The 22,947-nt window shown below is 41.9% G+C and overlaps 1 protein-coding gene across 2 annotated transcripts; it reads left to right on the top strand.

Annotated features, from left to right (window-relative positions):
- Positions 1-583: 583 nt before the first annotated feature.
- LOC129187438 (radixin-like) lies at positions 584-19,615 on the top strand. Of its 2 annotated transcripts, XM_054786721.1 has the most exons (15): positions 584-801; positions 1,919-2,009; positions 11,051-11,134; positions 11,239-11,334; positions 11,459-11,581; positions 12,305-12,456; positions 12,533-12,616; positions 12,784-12,930; positions 14,384-14,480; positions 14,571-14,734; positions 16,009-16,139; positions 16,258-16,418; positions 16,498-16,590; positions 16,674-16,910; positions 17,807-19,615. In XM_054786721.1, exons 2-15 carry the CDS (start codon positions 1,998-2,000, stop codon positions 17,969-17,971), a joined length of 1,746 nt encoding a protein of 581 aa, XP_054642696.1. In that variant the 5' UTR covers positions 584-801; positions 1,919-1,997; the 3' UTR covers positions 17,972-19,615. The 2 variants fall into 2 exon arrangements, with proteins under 2 accessions (XP_054642696.1, XP_054642705.1); XM_054786730.1 differs by lacking the exons at positions 584-801; positions 1,919-2,009; positions 11,239-11,334; positions 11,459-11,581; positions 12,305-12,456 and having other exon boundaries at positions 11,076-11,134.
- Positions 19,616-22,947: the final 3,332 nt, after the last annotated feature.

Here is a 22,947-nt window from a genome sequence, read left to right as displayed (position 1 = left end):
TCCATAATATAACAGCATGGGTGACCCTCGCAAAAATTTACTGGGGGAAACACTGACATCTAGCGGGGGAAAAAGTAAGTACAGGAAGGAATCAACAAGTGTTTATTCGCGTTGTAGTGTTTATTTGACACAATGACATTGGAAAGCTTTTATGTCACTGTGGTGTTAGGAGGCATTAAAGATTTATAAATGCCACGTTTTGACACGAAAACATGTAGGTCAACGCATTTACTGGATTGTAAGCAGGCTACAAGCTTTTGTGAAAACTCCCTATCTCTTTTACGTTAAAGCCCATATTTAGTTCCACAAATACTACTGCAAATAACTGTATGTTTAGGCGAATTATCTCTTACTAAATAACTTCATGTGTAGGCGAACTATCTCTTAAAATGCTTTCAGGACAATTTGTTACTAACGACAACAGTATGTGTATTTTATTACAATTTTAAAGCTTTGTGTAAAATTGCATCTTTATTCACACATTTTGTTTTGGAACCATAGCTGGTATTGTTCCTACTGCGGGAAGTGGTCGCAGTTTGCTGTGGGCTTTTATTTTTTCAATCCTGCTACCGGAAGCCGTGATAGTGTATTCCGGTGGGCTAGCCTCTCAAATCGCCTTACGGTTGTGAGACATCAACGCTTTTTGTATGTCTGTGGGACTTTGCTTCTGTAAACGCACGAAGAGATACAGAGAAGGCGTCTCCACGAATTGCTGTTTTTTTCCCCACCACCAAGTGTAATTCGCCACGCCGAAAGACGCCAGGCTTTATTCTCAGTCGAGAGAGATACTTTTTGCCCCTGGTGAGTTGCCTCTCCCTAAACGATGAGCAACTCAAGTTTGATGCAATAGCGGATATCCTCGTGTTCGATGTCTTTCAAGACGTTAGATGCGCAGTTTTGCCTGGGCTGTAAACTGGAAGCTAACGCTGGCTTACTATATACCTAATCAGCTTTATTTGTCGACATGTTTGACCCCTCTTCGGTTTCAAAATGACGCTTGGGTGGCTGACATGTTTTTGTTAAAACTTCACGTGTATCCGCGGCTACCATTAGGCTCATCCCGTTATTTAGACGACACCCACTGGCTAGTAAAATGGTAGCCTTTCATGCCTTAAGTGGTGTACCATGTACATTTTGGAGGAGTAACCCTAACGGGAACTAACCTTTTAAGTCGTGACGTAGATATACGTGGTACAAAAAAACTGCGCCCGTCAGTCTTTTATTGTGTTTTCGTCATGTCATAGAGTTTAGCCAACACTCTGCCTCAGGCGTTTTGGGGTGTCGTCTACTGTTTGGGTAAATCGTGGCTGTAACAGAATGTTGTACTGATTACTTACGAGCTACAAGTGGGCATGACCCAGGAGCTAAAAAGCCACCAGCCCACAGCTGCTAAAACATTTTCCTTAACAGGCTCCATGACTTCCATCACCGCGGTGTCTTTTAAGGCTACGTGGAACCGAATGCACTGTGACGAGTCCTCCGTTGAACAGATAGCCATCTGAACGCAGAGCAACGTAATAAGTGCACATTTCGACAAACGCCGGCGTGTTTCCGAGTTAATTACAAATCTGACGTTTCGTTAGTGGCGCACTACAACACTGGATCGTATTTCGAAGCCTACCATAGCAATATCCATACAAAATCAGGATGACATAACAGTTTGGTTGGACGCTTCTTTTGCCACATGGCTTTTTTTTTGTTCTTGACCTTTTAATGTTCTTGTGCGGAACAGCGCAACATTTCGGAACTGATATGTTTAAAACTAGGTCAAATAATAGCTCAGCCATCCTGAATAAACACACAGCAATTTTGCTGAGTGCAAATCCAGTGCTTTCATGCACCATAACCGTTTTAGCTTTTGTTAATTTTTATTTTTTTGTCGATGCTTGCTTCAATGTCGTGTTTCCTCTGTTTTCAGGTCCTTTGATAAGAGGTGCTGTAGCTGACCTGTGACAAATTTTTTCAGCTGTTTGGTTTAAGGAGGAGAGGAAGCAAAGATGCCTAAACCGGTAAGAGGATGATGAAAAGGGAGTATCTAAATGTACACCTCCCAAAAACATAAATTGAAGCCGTATGTCACAGCGACAGGAGATGCGGTAGTAACCACACTGAAAAATTAAGTGGTGCTTCATTTCGGTGCTAAATTAACCTGCAACAAGTGCTTGAAGGTGATATTGTGCAAGCAACATCTTGTAGACACACACACACACAGTCTGACGCTCCTTTTAAACTCAAATCACCACGTCAACAGCAGTGCTTATCCACCAACGGCAAGCGATGCGCATTCACAAACACTAATTCTGAGCATCAACATGACAGCATAGCACGTCACCAGAATGGAATATCAATAATGAACTGTGTGAAATGAATGCACTTGTGATGGGAATTTTGGCTCTTTTAAGGGAGCCGACTCTTGCAGCTCGCCTCCCTAAAAAGAGCCGTCCGTCTCGGCTGTAGAACAGCTCAAGATTTATTTATTTTTCCTGCTGAAATTGATTTCATTGATTCAGTTTCCAGCTATTGACAGTGACCCAACACAACAATAACCAAACATTTCACACCCAAATATAAATTAAGATGTGCAAAAGTAAAAGAAAAAGCAGCATCCGGATCAGTTGGTGCCAGTCTTTAGTGAAGATTGGCATTCAGAAACACAAATTGGATCACCTTTTGTCTTCAGTTGCTCATTCTCCTCATTTTTCCAGCTTGCTTGTGTGTAACCCCTCCCTCGTCCTTGCGCTTAGTGTCGACACTTTTTTTCACGCCACATTTTAACCAATCGTGCTGTTTTTACAGAAAAAACACGAGAAAAGGCTGTAAGAGTGCTTGAACTACTGTAAAATCTTGAAAATTGCTGGTTTTGCTCTGATAATTATGACAATTTGTTGATTACATTTCAAAAGGCATTGTTATGGCCTAATAGTTAGCATGTTGGCCACACAGTCAGGACAGCTGGAAGGTCTGGCTTCATACGTTTGTTTGGGTAACTCTGTGTGCAGTTTGCACGTTCTCCTCGTACGTCCTCCGGGTACTTCGGCTGCCTCCCACATTCCAAAATTATGCATATTACGTTAATTGGAGACTCTGTAAATTGTCCATAGATATGAATGTAAGTGTGAGTGGTTGTAGTCCAGGGTGTACCTCGCCTCTTGCCCATAGTCAGCTAGGATAGGCTCCAGCTAAGCGGCATAAAAAGTGAATTAATAAATGTTTTTTGCATGAATGTTCCGTTTTGGCATCACAATACTGACCCTAGTAGTGATGCGCGGACCTTACGGTCTGTGATTGGGTGGCTTTCAGTACATCATTTTCATAGGTATAGAACTCGTTCACAGTACACTAGGTCCCCAACTTACGAACACCAGACTAGCGAACACTCGCGCATACGAACACAAGCCGACCAGTCTATATTTTATTTTATTTTGCCTTGTAGTCCGTCGCTCAATCAGTATTTATACTGCTACTATACATGCTTGACCAGCAGAGGGCACTGTGACACTGCTAATGCAGCCTTAGAGCTAATGAGACCAACACAGGAAGAGTTAGACTCTGGGGAGATGCGGTGTAAAGCTAAATGGAAAGCTAAATGATACAACCCAGACAGAGTGTGTGATTAAAGTTTATGAAGAGTTAATAGGCCTGCTTAATTCTACACCAGCCACAGAACACTACCTCTTTTAGAAGAGTCTAACCACCACGACGGACGACTTGTCCTTTTTTTCAATATCTCCTCCAACTCCTCCAGAACGACGTATGATCGGCAACTCCTCTTCGAAGGTAAATAACATGTATCATTATGTATTATTATCACTTTTATTGTTTTTATTAATTATCCTCGTTTAATATTACTACTGCATCCAAACTCATATTTACATACATACACATATACTGTATATGTATACACATACATGTAGTACTTATATCATTGGTAATATTACCTTTTCCCCGACTTAAGAACAATTCAACATAAGAACGGTCGTCTGGAACCAATTGTGTTCATTAGTTGGGGACTTAGTGTAGTAGGCACATTCTCTGATTTCGGCTCAACGTCCATCCATCCATCCATCCATTTTCTTACCGCTTGTCCGGATCACGGGGGCAGCAGTCTCAGTAGGGAAGTTCAGACTTCCCAGTCCCTGGCCACATCTTCCAGTTCCACCGGGAGGACACCAAGGCGTTCCCAGGCCAGCTGTGAGACGTAATCCCTCCAGTGTCTCGGTCTGCCCTGGGGGCCTTCTCCTTTCTGCCCGGAACATCTTACCAGGGAGGTGTCCGGGAGGCATCCAGACTACATGCCCCGAGCCACCTCAACTGGCTCCTCTTGATGTGAACGAGCAGCGGCTCTTCTTTGAGCTCTTCCGGGTTGACTGAGCTCCTCACCCCATCTCTTCGGGAGGAAACTCATTTCAGCCACTTGCATCCGTGATCTGGGGCCCAGCCCGAAAAAGCCACACGGGATCAAAACCACTCTCTAGTCACTTTGGCTCAACATTTACAATAAAAAAACGCTGTTACACATCCGTTTCTCTTCAGTAGCCATTGCTAAAATGGTCGACAATTGCTCAGTGAATGGACTCTCTGGAAACACTGCCCCTAGTGTTTCAGCTAAGAATTGCACATAATTAATACAAACCTGAGCCAGAACTTGTTCATAACGGTGTTGGAAGGGGCAGCGTGGTGACTACGCAGAATAAACTGAGTTTTACACTACTTATAGAACCAATTTACACACATGCATCTTGCTGCAGCCGTTGTGGAGTTACTTCAGTCACAAAATGTTATTTAGCCACAGAACATGTTCAGAAATGGTATCTCAAGTAAATGTCCATTTACTCCCGCTATACCGAGCAATGCTGACCAAGGCAGCTGCAGCTTTGTCAAGTTTACAGCATATTGGCAGTAGACATGCCAATGTTCCACTGGCAATGCTGTATGCATCTGTTTTACCACACTACACAAGTGGCTGGCAAACGTGTAAGTCGATTTTGACGCTTGTCAAATTCAGCCTTCAGAATGTCTTGTATGACCTCTGGGCTACATATAAGAAGGCAGTGTCCACTATTATAAACTGGTCTGTGTTGTAGTTCTCGTATTGGTTGGAGAGCAATGTACATTTGACCAAGGTGGGAAGTGTCCTCTTGATCCGTAAAGCTGCTCTCGCTCTCCAAAGGCCTCTTCCAAGTAAACAGCCAGCGTGTGAAGTGAAATGCAACTGCAACACTGCTGCCATTGTCTGTTAAAGCGTAAAGGGAATACCAGAGACCCTGGATATGAACGGCACTAAAACCAAATGTGTTAGTTATGGTCGTTTCATGACTTGTCTGAATGGTCATGTGGCTTCATCCTCACAAGCAGACAAGGATACAGATCAGCTGTCGATATTCAAGTTGCACATTCATTTTTACATAATTGTAAAATGAATGTTGACATTTAGCTGTGCACTCGTAGCGGTACCCCAGTTGTGCTTGTGACTCTCGTGAAGACCCGCGGCTGCAGCGTTAATGCGCCCCCATTTTATTACGGAAACAACCGGAGTAGGTCATGTGACTTTAATTTTAAAAAAAACAAACAAAAAAACACATTGTGTGCCTCCTAATAAATTGTGTCATCTGGTAGTGTGACAAATGGTGAGCGCACCCCACAGGAAGAGTCCTCACTTCCTGTTTGCTGAAGAGGGCGCTTGCTACGGTCATTGGGGTTCAGCATATGTCCACATCCTGTCATATCGAAAGTTCTGCGACGGGGTGTGATGAGTGGGGTTTGCTCAGGAAAGGGAGGAGTTTAAAATGAACATGAAAACATGGAAGTAGTGTGTGCTCTTGTCAGAATTGTTTTTAGAAATTTTAACCGGCAAACTATTATTCAGTGTTCTGAGAAAGGAGTTTCAATACCAAATGTGTTTGACCCTTCACCTCATTTACAGCACAAAGCAATGTGTTAAGTTTCTATTTCCTCGTTGTTATCCCTGGAAAATCAATGCAAGCTGTTCAGATACTGCCTGTCATTCACAGCATGCATGTTCCCCCGCTTCTGTTTTTCTCTGTAGCTGCGATTCCTTTTTCTCACTCTGTGGCCGGCCTTGCTCAGCAGGGGGGGATAATCAGGGGGACAGACAGCTGCTTTAAGCCCAGCAGGTTAGATTAGCAGCTCTACTGATTGAATTGGGGGGGTGTGTCTAAGGCCTCCCTCAGCAAAGCCCCTAAACTGCTTACAGAAACAAAACAGCTGCACATTTAACTAGGGGTCTGTCTAAGACTCCATCTTTACTACTGAAATGGAAAGGGGGTGGGGTGAGGGGGTCTCTCAATAGCACTCAGTGATGAATGAATGAAAACAGTTGAGCATTCACACAGCTACTGGATTCAACCAAAGCTCAGCATCATGCTTCAGTTAGATGATGTCATTGCATAATTTGCATAATTGGCCACCATGTTGGGTGATATAGCCTGCAATTTATTGTGATATACATTGCAGCCTTGTGTGATAATGATATACATCACAATATATTCCTTGGTGGGCGTATTCCTTGGTGGTGCAGCTTGCCATTCTCAATTATTTTCCCAGGACACTGCTGAATTGCGTCATCAAAATCCATCATCGCAATCTCTACCGTATGCCAATTGATGTTTCTATCGCATAATGCTTTTATCGTACTCAGCATGCCTTGTGGACACTTAAGTTAGGTGTTTGTGTTAGCACTTTGTTACCCACATAGAATGGTAGTTCATTGTTGTGTGTTAACTTACCTGTTGCCTGTCTTTTCTGGCTGTCGTTTGCCCTCACTGTTAGTTGTCAGTAGGCCTGTCACGGTATTTGATACATCGATTAATCGAACGATAAAAAAAAACAAAGTCTATAATTATGCCTGGCCTCGATAAATTGACATGTGCATGCATGCGTGTGTGTTTCATCTCGTCTCTCTGTACCACACAGGCTGTATGACAAGACGGTTCACTCTGCATCTGTCTGTGCTCATTGGTTCTATAGTGGATTGCACTGAGAGAGTGAACCCTCCTCTTATTCAGCCTCTTTGTGGAGGCGGGGCTACTAGTGAGTGGCTACAGAGCACTAGTGCTAGTTGCAAGTTAGCCTCGTGAGCCAGCACACGCTAACATGAATGAAGGCATAGGAGATTCAAGAGTTTTGTTGTCACATGCACAGTAAAACAGGTAGTTATACTATGCAATGAAATTCTTATTCTGTTCAATCTCCCAAAAAAAGAATGAACAGAATAAGGGATGGTTTCTTAGGTCTGTCACTATAAACAATTTTGCTGGACGATAAGTGTCCCACAAATTAGCACCGATGAACGATGTTATTGTCAATGCTATTTTGAGGCAATTTTTTTCATGAATGTGATCGGAATTACACACTATCGAAAGCAACTTTAATGTCTCAAGAGCACTCAAGAGTGTATTAACATTGAAGCTGGAATGTCAAGAACGTTCAAATGAAATAAATTAAGCAACATAATAAACCAAAAAAAGAATAAAATGGACTCTTCGGTCTCTCTTAGCAAAAATTGCACTTACATAAAAATCACAATATTTCTGAATTTGATATTGATAAAAAAGACACAGAAATAACCCGGAAATACTTTGAAGTTCACATAGTGTGTCAATGCAGACGTTAGCTCATTTGCATTGATAAACTTTTAGCAACGTTGTGTGTGGAATACGCTGCTTGCGTAATAAAGACTGAATGACTAACAGGAGGGTTCACTCACTCCGTTCATAAAGTAACTCAGTCATTAGTTGTGACGTTTCCAGTCATTTTGTGGCGAGACCAGACAGCGTGATGTCAGTACAGGCTCAATTGTCACTATTTGATTAGCTGCGTCAATCTCTTGGCACACTGTTGTACACCCCCCACCGCCCCATCCTTCTCCGCAGGACAGGAGAGGATTAACTGACCGTCTGGTCCACACAGGATTCCTCCTAACTGTACTCTGGGTTGACCGTGTTTTGGCCAAGGCGCAGCACACAAGGGTTGGCTCTTTGACAGCCCATTGCCGGTGGCTGACGGGCCTCAAAGAAACAGAGAAAAAGGGAAATTCAAGGCCCGGTCACTTGGAAACCCGGGCTTGGCATTATGTTCTCTATAATGAAAAGTCAATGAGGCAGTTCCTCATGAAACTAACACTGTGGCTTAAGCCAGCCGGCCATGAACAGGTTATACTGATGTGGGGTGGGCTGCATTTCAAAAGGAATGTGAGATAGTCTTCTAGTATTATTTACATTTCTCTGCCTGGAGTTATGTGATGGAATGTCTTGTTTATGGGTCATTGACAGATACGTTTCTCAAATCATTTTCTGAAGTATCTACAAGCATGTTAAAAATGAGTGTAATCCACATGTTTTATTTTGAGACAATGCATATACATAAGTAGCATTTCAAAGTGTATGCGTTCATTCATGTACAGTATTTTCCTAATTTATTCTTGATGGAATCTTGGGCAGGTGTACTTGAGCATGTCTACACTGCCAGGGGTGTCCAAACGTTTTCCACTGAGGGCCATGTAGTGAAAAATGAAAGAATGCAAGGGCCAGTTTAATATTTTGTAAATCAATGCAAATATGCTCTTTTTTGTTTTTTATTTCCTCCCCTCACCCCCTTGTTAAAAATATAATTTAACAAGAAAACCTAAAAAGACCAGCAAAAATGAAAAGAAACAGTAATTTTTACAAGAATAAAGTCTCATAACATTAAGAAACAAAATATGAATTAAATACTAATTTTATGAGAATAACATAATAATCTGAAGAAAAATAATCTTTAGTAGCATAAAGTGGAACTATTAACAAAAAAATATTTTTTAATTGTAATAAGAGAAACAAAACAACAAAAATAATTTTTGGAAAATTATGTGGAGTATTTAAAGTTATAATATTATAGTTTATAATATTTCTAATTCAAGTTGTATTTATGAGAAGAAGAAAGTTGAAATAGTTGGAAAATAAAAAAATAACAGCAGAAATTAAACCGCCAATTCCAAAAAAAGTGACAATATAAGAGAAAAAAAGTCTTATTCTAACAAGAAAAAAGTGTCAATTTTATGAAATTAAATTTGTAACATTGTAAGGAAAAAAGTAATTTTAGTAACAAAGCAGAAATATTAAAGAAAAATGCGCGTGCTTTTAAAAAGTCATATTATGACAAACTAAACAAAATAAAGTTGTAATTTTTGGAAAATTAGGTAAGGGAAAAAGTAAGTTGTGGACGCTACATGGACCAGCATTAATTACCGCAAAGAGTATAGAGAAACTATAAATACAGTCGTCCCTCGCCACTTAGTGCTTTGAATTTTGTGGCTTCACTCTTAACACGTTTTTTTTCATGGTTTTGTATATGACTGCTATGAATGCAAATATGAATGCAAACAGACGGCAATGTGGCTTTCTTTATTCTTAACCTCAGAGAAAACAAGCCATGCTTTCATACAATTAACCATCTGAATCTTGCAGAAATCCCCTAGTTGATCATTCCATTTTCCATTTCTTTCTTGTCTACCATTGATATTGTTAATTAGGTATACTTTCATTTCCTAATTTGACTTTTGCTTTCTGTTTTTGAAGCAGCCTGTTGTGGCACTTTTTTATCCTGCAAATTTACTTAAAATTGATGCCATGTTTGTGGTACTTTTACTTTTGTCCAAAAAAAAAAAAAAGTAAATCAGCTCTCAACCGACCTGCCGGTCCCTTCTGCAACACAAACTCGGAAGAAACTGAACCTTCCTCTCATTCAGCCTCTTTGTGGAGGCGGGGCTACTAGCTACCCTACTACCCCATCAGAAGTTAGCTTCGTGAGCCAGCATACGCTAACATGAATGACTACAAAGAAGCGATAGTTTTTAAGGCGAATGCCTCAGCCACATTGTGAGAAGCAACAGCGGAGCCTTTGTCCTGACAGTCAACACTTACTGAGGCGTTTGATCGGCAAATGTAAACAAAACATTGCAAAAACATACTTCTGTGTCAATGTCTCACACAGGCACATCCTACGCTGTACTTGAGTACGATCTAGTGGTTCAAATGTGAATTACACCTCTCGGCAATAACTCATGAACAAAATGGTTTAAAAAAATGTCACCGAGATTATCGAAAATCTACGATAATTTGTAGCACAATTATCCACCAGCAAAATGTGTTATTGTGACAGGACTAGGTGTAAGCTCACCTGCTAAACAGTGGTGTGTACTACGTAACGCACTGTTAATGAATTGATTGGCTCCCTAAGTGAAAACGTGCCGACAGGATGTCATCGTTGGCTAGACAGCGTGCGTCATTGTTATGTTACCGCTTGTTGTCTCCTGTCACTCAGAGTTGCACTGCAAATGTGTTGATTGAATTTTAGTTTTTTTAAGTATGTAGTATTGAGTAAAAAAAATATTGTGACAAGTTTGACTGTCATCTGCTTCAGAAGACCCTTCTGAAACATGTCTGATTAAAAGAAACTGAACACGCATTCAACAAGAGGACAAAATGAGCCTATACAAGTTTGCAGCTTTCATTATTGTTCCCCAGCTTAGAGGAAACGCACTGTTCAGTGTGTGCGTGTGTGTAAGGGCGGAAGTTACAATTGTCAGAGGTCAGCACTTTTCTCCCTGTGCCATCAGCTGCTCATGTTTGTGTTGCCAGCACCGCTCATAAGCCAAGAATAGCCAATGACTTTATTCCCGTCCCTGATTCACTGGGGCTGCCATGAAAGGTGGGCTCTGCTCTTCTCTCCTGAGTTTACTTAACTCAGTTGAAGGACGTAGACACATTCCTTGCATAGAACAGACATTCCATTCCACTCTGTGGAACATTTTTAGGAATATTGTCTGAACTGAGGGAAAAACAGTCTTTCGTGTGTGCACGATGTCCTGTACTGCAATACGGTGGATGTTTTGTCCTTAGACAAGCATCTCTCCATTTGTTTGTCATGGAGTCAAACAATATGTGCAACCATTGTGATGTTGATGGCACTTGGTTGCCATGTGAGATGGAGCGATATGAGACAGAAAAAACCCACGTTTGAGTATAAACGTTGTGGGGAATGTGTGTTTTAGATCAACGTTCGTGTGACCACTATGGATGCAGAGCTGGAGTTTGCCATTCAGCCTAACACCACTGGAAAACAGCTTTTTGATCAGGTCAGAAATAAGTCTTTTCCATGCATCCTGTTCAGTCTACAGTCCATATTTATGTGGGCCTGTGTGTGAACACTTGTGATCATTCTTTTGCTGTCTTTTATCAGGTTGTAAAGACGGTGGGCTTGCGGGAAGTCTGGTTCTTTGGCCTCCAATATGTGGACAGCAAGGGCTACATAACTTGGCTCAAACTCAATAAGAAGGTCAGTGGCTGGTTTGTTAGGATGCTTCACCAAAAAATGCAGTCTTTTTTTTATGCATTGGTCCATTTTCTTCAGGCCTTGCTCCTCCACACTGTCATATCTGGATGTTGTTTTTGTTGTCCAGGTGACGCAGCAAGACGTAAAGAAAGAGAACCCACTGCAGTTTAAGTTCAGAGCCAAGTTCTTTCCTGAGGATGTTTCAGAGGAGCTTATCCAGGAGATAACCCAAAGACTCTTCTTCCTTCAGGTGAGCAGTCGCCTGCTAATGTCAGATGCTTGAACCAATAATGCATAAGCTGGCAACAGTAAAAGGCCGCTCCAAAATGTGCAGTCAGAAAAACAGCCAGCAGTCAGTTTCTGACCACCATTTGCCTCACCAAGTGTAACACATCTTTGCAGAGAGTTGATCAGGTTGTTGATTGTGGCATGTGGAATGTTGGTCCACCCCCCCTTCAATGTTAGATGGCTGTGTGTACTTGTTGGAGATTTGCAGGAACTGGAACACGCTGCTGTAAACACCCATCCAGAGCACCCCAAATAGGGTCCATTTTTCATTTTCTATTCCATGTCTGATGTGCCGTCTGGCCATGTAAGAACTGGGATGTTTTCAGCTTCCAGGAATTGTGTACAGATACTTGATACGTGATAAAACTGCGCATTTTGGGGTGGCCTTTTATTGTGGCGAGCCTAAGACGCACTGCAATAATGATGCTGTCTAATGAGCATCTTGATTTGCCAGACTTGTGAGGTGGATGGGTTATTGAGGGGCAGCATGGCTCAGTTGGTAGAGTGGTAGTCTCCCAGCATGAAGGTTGCTGGTTTGATCCTCTGTTCTTGGACAAGATACTGAACATGAACCATATCTTGGCTCAATAACACGGATTTTGACAGATTTTTGAACAATACTTGAGCGTAATGTGGCTTTTGTGTATTTTTTTTAATATATATTTTTCATTCACTTTCTTTTCAGGTGAAAGAGGCCATCCTGAACGATGAGAACTACTGTCCGCCGGAAACAGCCGTGTTGCTTGCCTCATATGCAGTGCAGGCCAAATATGGAGACTACATGAAGGATGTTCACAAGCCTGGATACCTCACACACGACCGACTGCTGCCTCAGAGGTCCACCATACGTTTTGACCATGTCCTACCATATTGTTCGCGTTCTATCAGCTGATGTTTTTGTGTGTGCACGCAGAGTCCTGGAGCAGCACAAACTAACCAAGGAGCAGTGGGAGGACAGGATCCAGACCTGGCATGAAGAACACAGAGGAATTCTCAGGTGTGTGAGCAAGATGAAAGAGCATGTGTGGATTGGACTTGTTGTGTCATGTACAACGAAGGTGTGTGTGTGTGTGTGTGTGTGTGTGTGTAGTCATTGTTGTGAGCCAAAACATGTTTTTAGCGTGTTGACCCAGTTTCATTGGAATGTGTGATTCTCCTCTCCAGAGAGGACTCTATGATGGAGTATTTAAAAATTGCCCAGGACTTGGAGATGTACGGGGTCAACTACTTTGAAATCAAAAACAAGAAAGGCACACAGCTGTGGCTGGGCGTGGATGCACTCGGTCTTAACATCTACGAGCACGGAGACAAGTGAGTGATGCGATAGAATCCTTTTTGCATCACGAGATTACACACACTGTAGCTTTGTTTGACTATTTAGTTATGATTGTTATATGGGTCCAGTGTTTCCCACAGAGATGCAGTCTATTTGTGGTGGTGGCTTGCAGGGAGGTCTAGATGATGTCATCTAATTTGCATAATTGGCCATGACGTGTGCGTGTCATTTTAATTTATTTTTAAAGAATTAAAAAAAAAATGTATATAAAGACAAGTATGCCTTTTTGCCATTGTTTTTGCTGCTGTTTTTGTTGTTGTTGAATTTTATTTCTACAGTACCCCATGGCCCCATTTGTTTAATAAAATAAATAAATAAATAAAAACGAAAGGGAAAAAAAAAAAGTAGGCCGCATTTGGCACACTGGCCACAATTTAGACAATCCTGGTTCACGTATTTCAGGCGAAGTGTTAGCGAACGACAAAAGAGCACTATCTCTGTCATGACTCCCGCTAGTCAAAGGATAAACCGCACGCTTGTGGAAGTTTTTCTGCAAGAGCTTTTGCAGCAAAGGTAATGGCACACTCTCCGATGTCTGGATCTCATCTTGAATTTGATTACGGAGTAAATGCATGATGCAAGAAACACTTCCCGTCTTACACTTTGAATGCATAAAGCTTGGAAAGTTAGGATGTATACCGACTCCTAACAGAGAGCGGGCCTGTCACAATAACACATTTTGGTGGACGATAATTGTCCTACAAATTATTGTTGATGATTGATATTATTTAGATTTTTTGAGACCATTTTAAAAATTAATTATACGGTAGAACAATGAGTACATCATATCAAAAGCAAACTTTAATTTCTCAAGAGTATTTAACATTGTAATTGGAACGTCGAGAGCTTTTAAATAAATTAAACATAATAAACTAAACGAACAAAAAAAAACTCAATGCTCACCTTGTCCATTCAGTTTAAAATCGATTATTCCCACACTGGGGCTGTGGCATTCGCCTTAAAAACCATCGCTTGTGGTCCTTAATTCATGTTAGCGTATGCTGGCTCACGAGGCTAACTTGCTGCTAGCACTCTGTGTATCCACTCACTAGTAGCCCCGCCTCACGTAATGTCTGAGATGAGGGTTCACTCTTTCAGTTCATTCCACTGGGGCACCAACACGCACAGACAAGATGCAGTGAACCCTCGTGTCCTCCAACCTGTGTGGTAAAGAGACGAAACAAGCACGCATGGATGCACATGTCAATTTATCGAGGCCGGCAAAATTTGCGGCTTAGTTTTTTCTTTTTTTCTTTTTATTGTTCAATTTATCGATTATCGTGACAGGCCTAAGATGGAGCCAAATATATTAGTGGCGGGCTGCCACAGATAAATGAACGTATGGGAAACACTGCGATATTTAATAAGTCAATTTATAGGTGACGGCATTCCAGCATCCTACGCATGTTGTGCATCCTTTGCTTGCAGGTTGACTCCAAAGATTGGCTTCCCCTGGAGTGAAATTCGAAACATCTCCTTCAATGACAAGAAGTTTGTGATCAAACCCATTGACAAGAAAGCACCGGTGAGTGTCTTAGTAGCACGTGCAATGAGTAACCAGCGCAATTATTAGCAGCTTCAGACAATAAGCAGTTGGCGTCTTCCCACTCTGCAGGACTTTGTGTTTTACGCTCCACGACTGCGCATCAACAAGCGCATCCTGGCGTTGTGTATGGGGAACCATGAGCTGTACATGAGGAGGAGAAAGCCCGACACCATTGAGGTGCAGCAGATGAAGGCCCAGGCTCGGGAGGAGAAGCACCAGAAGCAGATGGAGAGGTACGCAAGCACGTCCTGTTTGAATGCGTACAAGTGCATCTGGTGTATAGTTTTATCAACAATAGGCATAATGCTGCCAGGCTCGACGTGCTAAAACCTGACATTACCCACCACCGACAAGGGGCTGGCTCTTTTCTCTTACAGCCAATGACTCGTAGCTGTCCTGTGGAAATTTCTCTCTCTCTCTTTGCAAATGCTTCAAATAGCCGTGGTGTTGCAAAAATCCTTCTTCAAATGCGCTACGGGATTGGTCGTATAAAGCTTCCCCGGTTCTGTGCATGACAGGTCTTGAAGTCAGCTGCAACGTCTTTATCGGACTTGAACAAAAAACACAGCCACACGGTGGACATCACTCGTACTCTTGGCTAAACACGCTAGCTCAAGCTAGCACACACTGTGGTGATCATGTGGATACTGCATGATGTGGGGGCTGCTGCTGGATAAAAGTGCTGGCATGGAGTCTGGACTGGACTGCTTGTATGGAAGTGCCAATATCGGGGATTTTAGATCCAGGCCGATTATAATCCAGTATTGTTTTTTTGGGCTGATATCAAAATCTCAACATCGGGTCGGGACATCCCTATGTAGAAGTCGGCATACTCTAGATCAGTGATTCTCCACTTGTGGGTCTCGAAGCCGTTTTGGGTGGGTCGCTGGTCTTGCAAAAAAAAACTGTAGAGACTTGATGTCCATGAACGCATCCCGCGTCCCTGCTGTTTGCTTGCTACACCACCACGAAATGCGTTGCATATTTGTTTATGGGCGACTTGGCCAAGCTTGAGCAGGAGGGGAAGGACATCAAGTGTGAACTAAACTTGCCGTCCGTCCGACAAACTGCTATATCGCCTTTATGTCCGCTGGAGAAGAGCGCGCTGTGAAGAGGCACCAGTTGGTCCGTGTGCTACTGCTCAACTCCTCAGATGTACCAGGTTCTGAAAAAACCTTTACATACTCACATTTTGTTGAAATAATGTTTTTTTTGTGGACAAAAATGTATTGTTCCTTAGCAGAAAGAGGATATAATGGATATAATGCTTGCAGCACTCTAGGAACCCACGCCATTGTTGCAAACAGGCCTTTAAATATAAGATATTTAAGAAGTTTTAGTTGAAAAATTTCCTTCATTGGTTGTCATTTAGGGGTGTTGGTGGGTCCCGCAGCCAAACCAGTGAAGAACCACTACTGCAGACAAAGAAAACGTTAGGATTTGTTGCATTTTTCACCTTGTAAAAAATAAGCAAAACTCCAATCTTCTATTGTATTGTATGTGTCAGGGCCCAACTGGAGAACGAGAAAAAGAAGCGAGAGGCTGCAGAGAAAGAGAAAGAGAGGATTGAACGCGAGAAGGAAGAACTCATGGAGAGGCTGAAACAAATTGAAGAGCAGACTATGAGAGCCCAAAAAGGTACTCTTGCTTTTCTTGGCGACCATCTTATCACATGGAGGTGTTGTCACGTGCTTGCCATCCATCGGCCCATTTTCAAAAAGTTAAGAAAAAACCATGCAATGATTTGCAAATGCAGAGCTGGAGGAGCAGACTCGCCTGGCTTTGGAGTTGGAGCAAGAGAGGATGAAAGCACGAAAGGAGGCCGAGAGGTTGGAGAAGGACAGACAAGCAGCCGAGGAGGCGAAAGGCGAGCTGGCCAAACAGGCTGCAGACCAGCAGAAGAACCAAGAACAACTGGTGTGTGTCTCTCCAAGGCCCCGCTTCGCATTGTGTGTGTAAACAGACACGACGACACCTGTTCCTTTTAACGTTTCAGGCTGCTGAACTTGCCGAATTCACAGCCAAGATTGCTCTCCTGGAAGATGCCAAAAAGAAAAAAGAAGAGGAGGCCACAGAATGGCAGCACAAGGTGCAGCACCCCTTACACAGGCCACACACACGTACACCAGCAGCAACTGTGTGGCCTTACTTGCTCTGCTTCTCCACCCACAGGCTCTGTCCGCACAGGAGGACCTGGAGAAGACCAAAGAGGAGCTGAAGACTGCCATAACCACAGTGTCAACCCCTCTGGGCGGCCATGCTGAGAGCGAGCATGACGAGCAGGACGAGAACCACGCCGAGGCGAGCGCTGAGCTTTCCAACGAGGGCGTCAGCCAGCTGGACCTGCGCAGCGAGGAGGCTCGCATCACTGAAGCCCAGAAGAACGAGCGGGTCAAGAAACAGCTCCAGGTACGAAGTTGTACTGAACTGGAACCCCGTAGAGTCACTGTTGATGTACTACACTGCTGATGAGGATGTCAAACAACTTCATGTCAAAACATCCCAACTATCCCTTTAACGTAATGTCAGTAGGTGGTATGTCAACGTAACATACTAACTTATTCAGATAATTATAGCGTAAACAACATAAAACAACTAGTTTACTTGCAGATTGTAATCTGCAGGATATGACTTTTTTGGGGTGGCATATGTCTCAACTGTCTTATAAGTTGATGTTTACATTGCAAATTTTTACTGGTACAGGAGTGATAGGAGTAGCGGATACTGGCACACAAGCCTAGAGCGCCCTCTCGCCGCTGTTGGTGTGGGGAGAAATATAAACAGAGTATAAGTCGCTCCGGAGTATAAGTCGCGGAACCTGCCAAACTGAGTATTAGTGCGACTAATAGTCTGGAAAATAGGGTACATCTTTAACCACAAGCACAGATGCGATTCTGTAGCAGTGAAAAGTTGGACAAATATTAGGCAAAATTGTTCAATGATGTAAGGATTTATTGAAGTCATTTTATTGAGTGACACAAGTAAACACACAATCTGTGGTGGGAAAATAAGTGCAAAAAGAAAAAAATAAAATTAAAAAAATCTAAATGGAAAAATCAGAATTTAGGTAATACAGAATTTTGGAAAAAATAAAACGGATTTCGTAAGGCCCTAGAAAACCATGTCGACAAACTGCCATCGGTTGGAAAAATCCTTCTCATCCTTCTTAAAATGGTTACAATGATTCTTATGTCTCTGGCCGCATCATTGCAAGCAGCGGTTAGTTTCAGGTTTGCCAGTATGCTCACACTTTGTCCTCCAAGATGAACTCTCCTAACGCCCCGCCCCTTTCTTGTGTCCGTCAGACTTTAAGTTCCGAGTTGGCGGACGCCAGAGACGAAACCAAGAAGACCCAGAACGACGTCCTGCACGCCGAGAATGTGAAAGCGGGCCGAGACAAGTACAAAACGCTGCGTCAGATCCGGCAGGGCAACACAAAGCAGCGTATCGATGAGTTTGAGTCCATGTGAAAAAAAAAAAAAAGACCTCTGTGCCCCGTCCCCGCACCCCTCCCTTCTCCAACGCGGCCGCACACTTTTTCACGGACAACTGATGCAGCCGCCCTTCTCGTCCTCTACCCCTCCCCCCTACCGTTTATCTTGTCAGCCTGCCAAAGTTGTACTCCTCATGCCCTGCTTAAGAATTTGGGGTGTGTGTGTGTGTGTGTGTGTGTTTGTGTGTGTGCGTGTGTGTGCGCGCGCGCGTGCGCACGTGCCAGAGAACGTGTGTACTAGTTGAGCGTGTGCAAAAAGACAGCGTCACACACCAGAGATCAAAATGGATTGTTTTCATCAAGGCCCAAGAAAGCTTTGGTTCTTTTCCATGTACTCAAAGCTTGGTTGCATGGCTTCACTTCAACATACGTCCGCCCTCTTTTCGTTTTTAAGTTCTGCTTTTTGTTTGAATCATTTTAGCGTTTGTTTTTAACTACCTGTCCAAAGTCTGAGGCTCGATTAAGGACCAGACCACAGAGCAGGATGTAGATGATTAAATGCTACCAGTGTCACCTCTTAAAGGTCAAAAAGACATTTCATTTCTAAAAGGGTTCTGTGGTATTTATGTTTAAACTGGATTTTTTTGGTGGGGGGTAGGGGTATTTTACTTCATCTCACATTATGTTGGGGAGGGGAGGAGACACCTGACACGTCACCTGCCAGGTGTTGATGGATGAATGTAGCAAAGGTGACAAAGGGAAAGTACGTTACGCACCGAGCCACCGGCCGGAAAGTGTTGCCGCATCCCAGTGTTTGATGTGCAGTCGCTACGCTGCTCGTCTCATGGGGTCGTGGTCATGGTGTCTGCATTTCTGTGTGTGTGTGTGTGTGTGTGTGGAAACACAGCAGCCCGGCCGCGGCGCTCTCGAACGTCGGTCTACCTCTCGCCATGTTCGCGGCCCCCTTCGCACCCCTTTCCAAAAACTAGGTGGCCTTAGAGCTCATCTGCAATTTATAGACGCACGGAATAATGATGCTGTCATTACATTGCCTCGGACGGGCTTTGATGACTGCATTGAACGAAATGTTTGTATTCTTAGGACCTGCGCTCGGTGGTTACAAAGAGGGGAGATAAGCAGCTCCATTTAAAGTTGTCATAAATTCAAGTGGAGCGTCCTCCGTGCATGTTTCAATTGAACCGACTTGAAGAAACTTTTTTTTTCTTAACATTACACACAACGAGAATGCTTTCATGCTTGTATTTGTTACACTATGCTTGACAGCTGGTGCAGGTTGACTTTTAATAACAGTCGAGTGGCTTTTAAAGCTCCTTGCCTGCCCCCAATGTGAGACATTTGCCAACGGCAGGCACACATGCTTACGTGCTTCCAGACCATTTTTGCGTTGCGTTCACAAGGACTAAACCAGCCCGTGTCATTGACGCGGATCATTTTCATTGTTTATAAAAGTTGGCTTTTGTTAAATACTCTCGGCCTGCCCAACGAAGCCAACCTGTGTGACGGTGGTGGTGATGATGATGATGATGATCTGGCACCAGCTGTCACAGTGCTGTTATTTTGTTGGTTTCAGAGTCAATATGTTTGTTTGTTAGAGGATTCTTTATGGATATACTGTATGGTTTGCTGGATCACCAATAATAAAGTTTTACATTTAAGTTCATGACATAGCTTTTCATTTTGCATTGTAGGAAAAATAAAGCTAATTATGTAACATTGAAACAAAGAAAAGCTGTTAGGTCAATAAAAACATATGGCGGAAAGCAAGTTTTATTCTTTTTAATGTTTGAAAGTGAAATTATTATTATTATATACAGCGGTGTGAAAGTGTTTGCCTCCTTCAGGATTTCTTACGTTTTTCCATGTTTGTCACACTTAAATGTTTCAGATCATCAAACAAATTTAAATATCAGTGACAACATACCTGAACACAAAATGCAGTTTTTAAATTACACTTTTTATTACTAAGGGAGAAAAAACAAATCCAAAGCTACATGGCCCTGTGTGGAAAAGTGAGCCCCCTCAAGATGCAATGTATAGCTTGAGTTTATATCCTAAAATCATTAGACCAGTGGTTCTTAACCTTGTTGGAGGTACCGAACCCCATCAATTTCATATGCCCATTCACCGAACCCTTCTTTAGTGAAAAATAAAATATTTTTTTTTCGAATTCAAGACAAAGGTATATGTTTACAGGCATATGTTTGTTTATAGGCATATGTTTTATAGGCGTATGTTTGTTTATAGGCATATGTATGTTTATAGGCATATGTATGTTTATAGGCATATGTTTGTTTATAGGCATATGTTTGTTTATAGGCATATGTTTATAGCTATGTGTTTATAGGCATGTGTTTGTTTATAGGCATGTTTATAGGCATATGTTTGTTTATACAACCCCTGGCAAAAATTATGGAATCACCAGTCTCGGAGGATGTTCATTCAGTTGTTTAATTTTGTAGGAAAAAAGCAGATCACAGACATGACACAAAACTAAAGTCATTTCAAATGGCAACTTTCTGGCTTTAAGAAACACTAAAAGAAATCAAGAAAAAAAGATGTGGTAGTCAGTAACAGTTACTTTTTTAGACCAATCAGAGGGAAAAAAATTATGGAATCACTCAATTCTGAGGAAAAAATTATGGAATCATGAAAAAAACAAAAGAATACTTCAACACACCACTAGTACTTTGTTGCACCACCTCTGGCTTTTATAACAGCTCGCAGTCTCAGAGGCATGGACTTAATGAGTGACAAACAGTACTCTTCATCAATCTGGCTCCAACTTTCTCTGATTGCTTTTGCCAGATCAGCTTTGCAGGTTGGACCATTTTCTTCAACTTCCACCACAGGTTTTCAATTGGATTGAGATCCGGACTATTTGCAGGCCATGACATTGACCTTATGTGTCTTTCTTCAAGGAATGTTTTCACAGTTTTTGCTCTATGGCAAGATGCATTATCATCCTGAAAAATGATTTCATCATCCCCAAACGCCCTTTCAATTGATGGGATAAGAAAAGTGTCCAAAATGTCAACGTAAACTTGTGCATTTATTGAAGATGTAATGACAGCCATCTCCCCAGTGCCTTTACCTGACATGCAGCCCCATATCATCAATGACTGTGGAAATGTGCATGTTTTCTTCAGGCAGTCGTCTTCATAAATCTCATTGGAACGGCACCAAACAAAAGTTCCAGCATCATCACCTTGCCCAATGCAGATTCGCGATTCATCACTGAATATGACTTTCATCCAGTCATCCACAGTCCACAATTGCTTTTCCTTAGCCCATTGTAACCTTGTTTTTTTCTCTTTAGGTGTTAATGATGGCTTTCGTTTAGCTTTCCTGGATGTAAATCCCATTTCCTTTAGGCGGTTTCTTACAGTTCGGTCACAGACGTTGACTCCAGTCCTCCCATTTGTTCCTCATTTGTTTTGCTGTGCATTTTCTGTTTTCAAGACATATTGCTTTAAGTTTTCTGTCTTGACGCTTTGATGTCTTCCTTGATCTACCAGTATGCTTGCCTTTAACAACCTTCCCATGTTGTTTGTACTTGGTCCAGATTTTAGACACAGCTGACTGTGAACAACCAACATCTTTTGCAACATTGCGTGATGATTTACCTTCTTTAAGAAGTTTGATAATCCTCTCCTTTGTTTCAATTGACATCTCTTGTGTTGGAGCCATGATTCATGTCGGTCTACTTGGTGCAACAGCTCTCCAAGGTGATCACTCCTGTTTAACTGCAGACTAACCAGCAGATCTAATCTGATGCAGATATTAGTTTTGGGAATGGAAATTTACAGGGCGATTCCATCATTTTTTCCTCAGAATTGAGTGATTCCGTAATTTTTTCCCTCTGATTGGTCTAAAAAAGTAACTGTTACTGACTACCACATCTTTTTTTCTTGATTTCTTTTAGTGTTTCTTAAAGCCAGAAAGTTGCCATTTGAAATGACTTTAGTTTTGTGTCATGTCTGTGATCTGCTTTTTTTCTACAAATTTAAACTGAATGAACATCCTCCGAGACTGGTGATTCCATCATTTTTGCCAGGGGTTGTAGGTATGTGTTTGTTTATAGGCATATGTTTGTTTATAGGCATGTGTTTATAGGCATATGTTTGTTTATAGGCATGTTTGTTTATAGGTATGTGTTTGTTTATAGGCATATGTTTGTTTATAGGCATGTGTTTATAGGCATATGTTTGTTTATAGGCATGTTTGTTTATAGGCATGTGTGTGTTTATAGGCATGTGTTTGTTTATAGGCATGTGTTTATAGGCATGTGTGTGTTTATAGGCATGTGTGTGTTTATAGGCATGTGTGTGTTTATAGGCATGTGTTTGTTTATAGGCATGTGTTTGTTTATAGGTATGTGTTTATAGGCATGTGTGTGTTTATAGGCATGTGTTTGTTTATAGGCATGTGTTTATAGGCATGTGTGTGTTTATAGGCATGTGTTTGTTTACAGGCATGTGTGTGTTTATAGGCATGTGTTTGTTTATAGGCATATGTTTGTGTTTATAGGCATGTGTTTGTTTATAGGCATGTGTTTGTTTATAGGCATGTGTTTGTTTATAGGCATGTGTGTGTTTATAGGCATGTGTGTGTTTATAGGCATGTGTTTATAGGCATGTGTGTGTTTATAGGCATGTGTTTATAGGCATGTGTTTGTTTATAGGCATGTGTGTGTTTATAGGCATGTGTTTGTTTATAGGCATGTGTGTGTTTATAGGCATGTGTTTGTTTATAGGCATGTGTGTGTTTATAGGCATATGTTTGTGTTTATAGGCATGTGTTTGTTTATAGGCATGTGTTTATAGGCATGTGTTTGTTTATAGGCATGTGTGTGTTTATAGGCATGTGTTTGTTTATAGGCATGTGTTTATAGGCATGTGTTTGTTTATAGGCATGTGTTTGTTTATAGGCATGTGTTTGTTTATAGGTATGTGTTTATAGGCATGTGTGTGTTTATAGGCATGTGTTTGTTTA

The sequence above is a fragment of the Dunckerocampus dactyliophorus genome, chromosome 1, assembly GCF_027744805.1.
Source record: "Dunckerocampus dactyliophorus isolate RoL2022-P2 chromosome 1, RoL_Ddac_1.1, whole genome shotgun sequence".
Classification (NCBI taxonomy): domain Eukaryota; kingdom Metazoa; phylum Chordata; class Actinopteri; order Syngnathiformes; family Syngnathidae; genus Dunckerocampus; species Dunckerocampus dactyliophorus.
This window is presented reverse-complemented; position numbering and strand designations above follow the sequence as displayed.

Excerpts from the sequence above, each read along its gene's own strand:
- LOC129187438 (XM_054786721.1), top strand. Across the intron at positions 14,735-16,008 it reads CACCAGAAGCAGATGGAGAG|GGCCCAACTGGAGAACGAGA; the intron begins GTACGCAAGCAC and ends TGTATGTGTCAG. Across the intron at positions 16,419-16,497 it reads AGAAGAACCAAGAACAACTG|GCTGCTGAACTTGCCGAATT; the intron begins GTGTGTGTCTCT and ends TTAACGTTTCAG.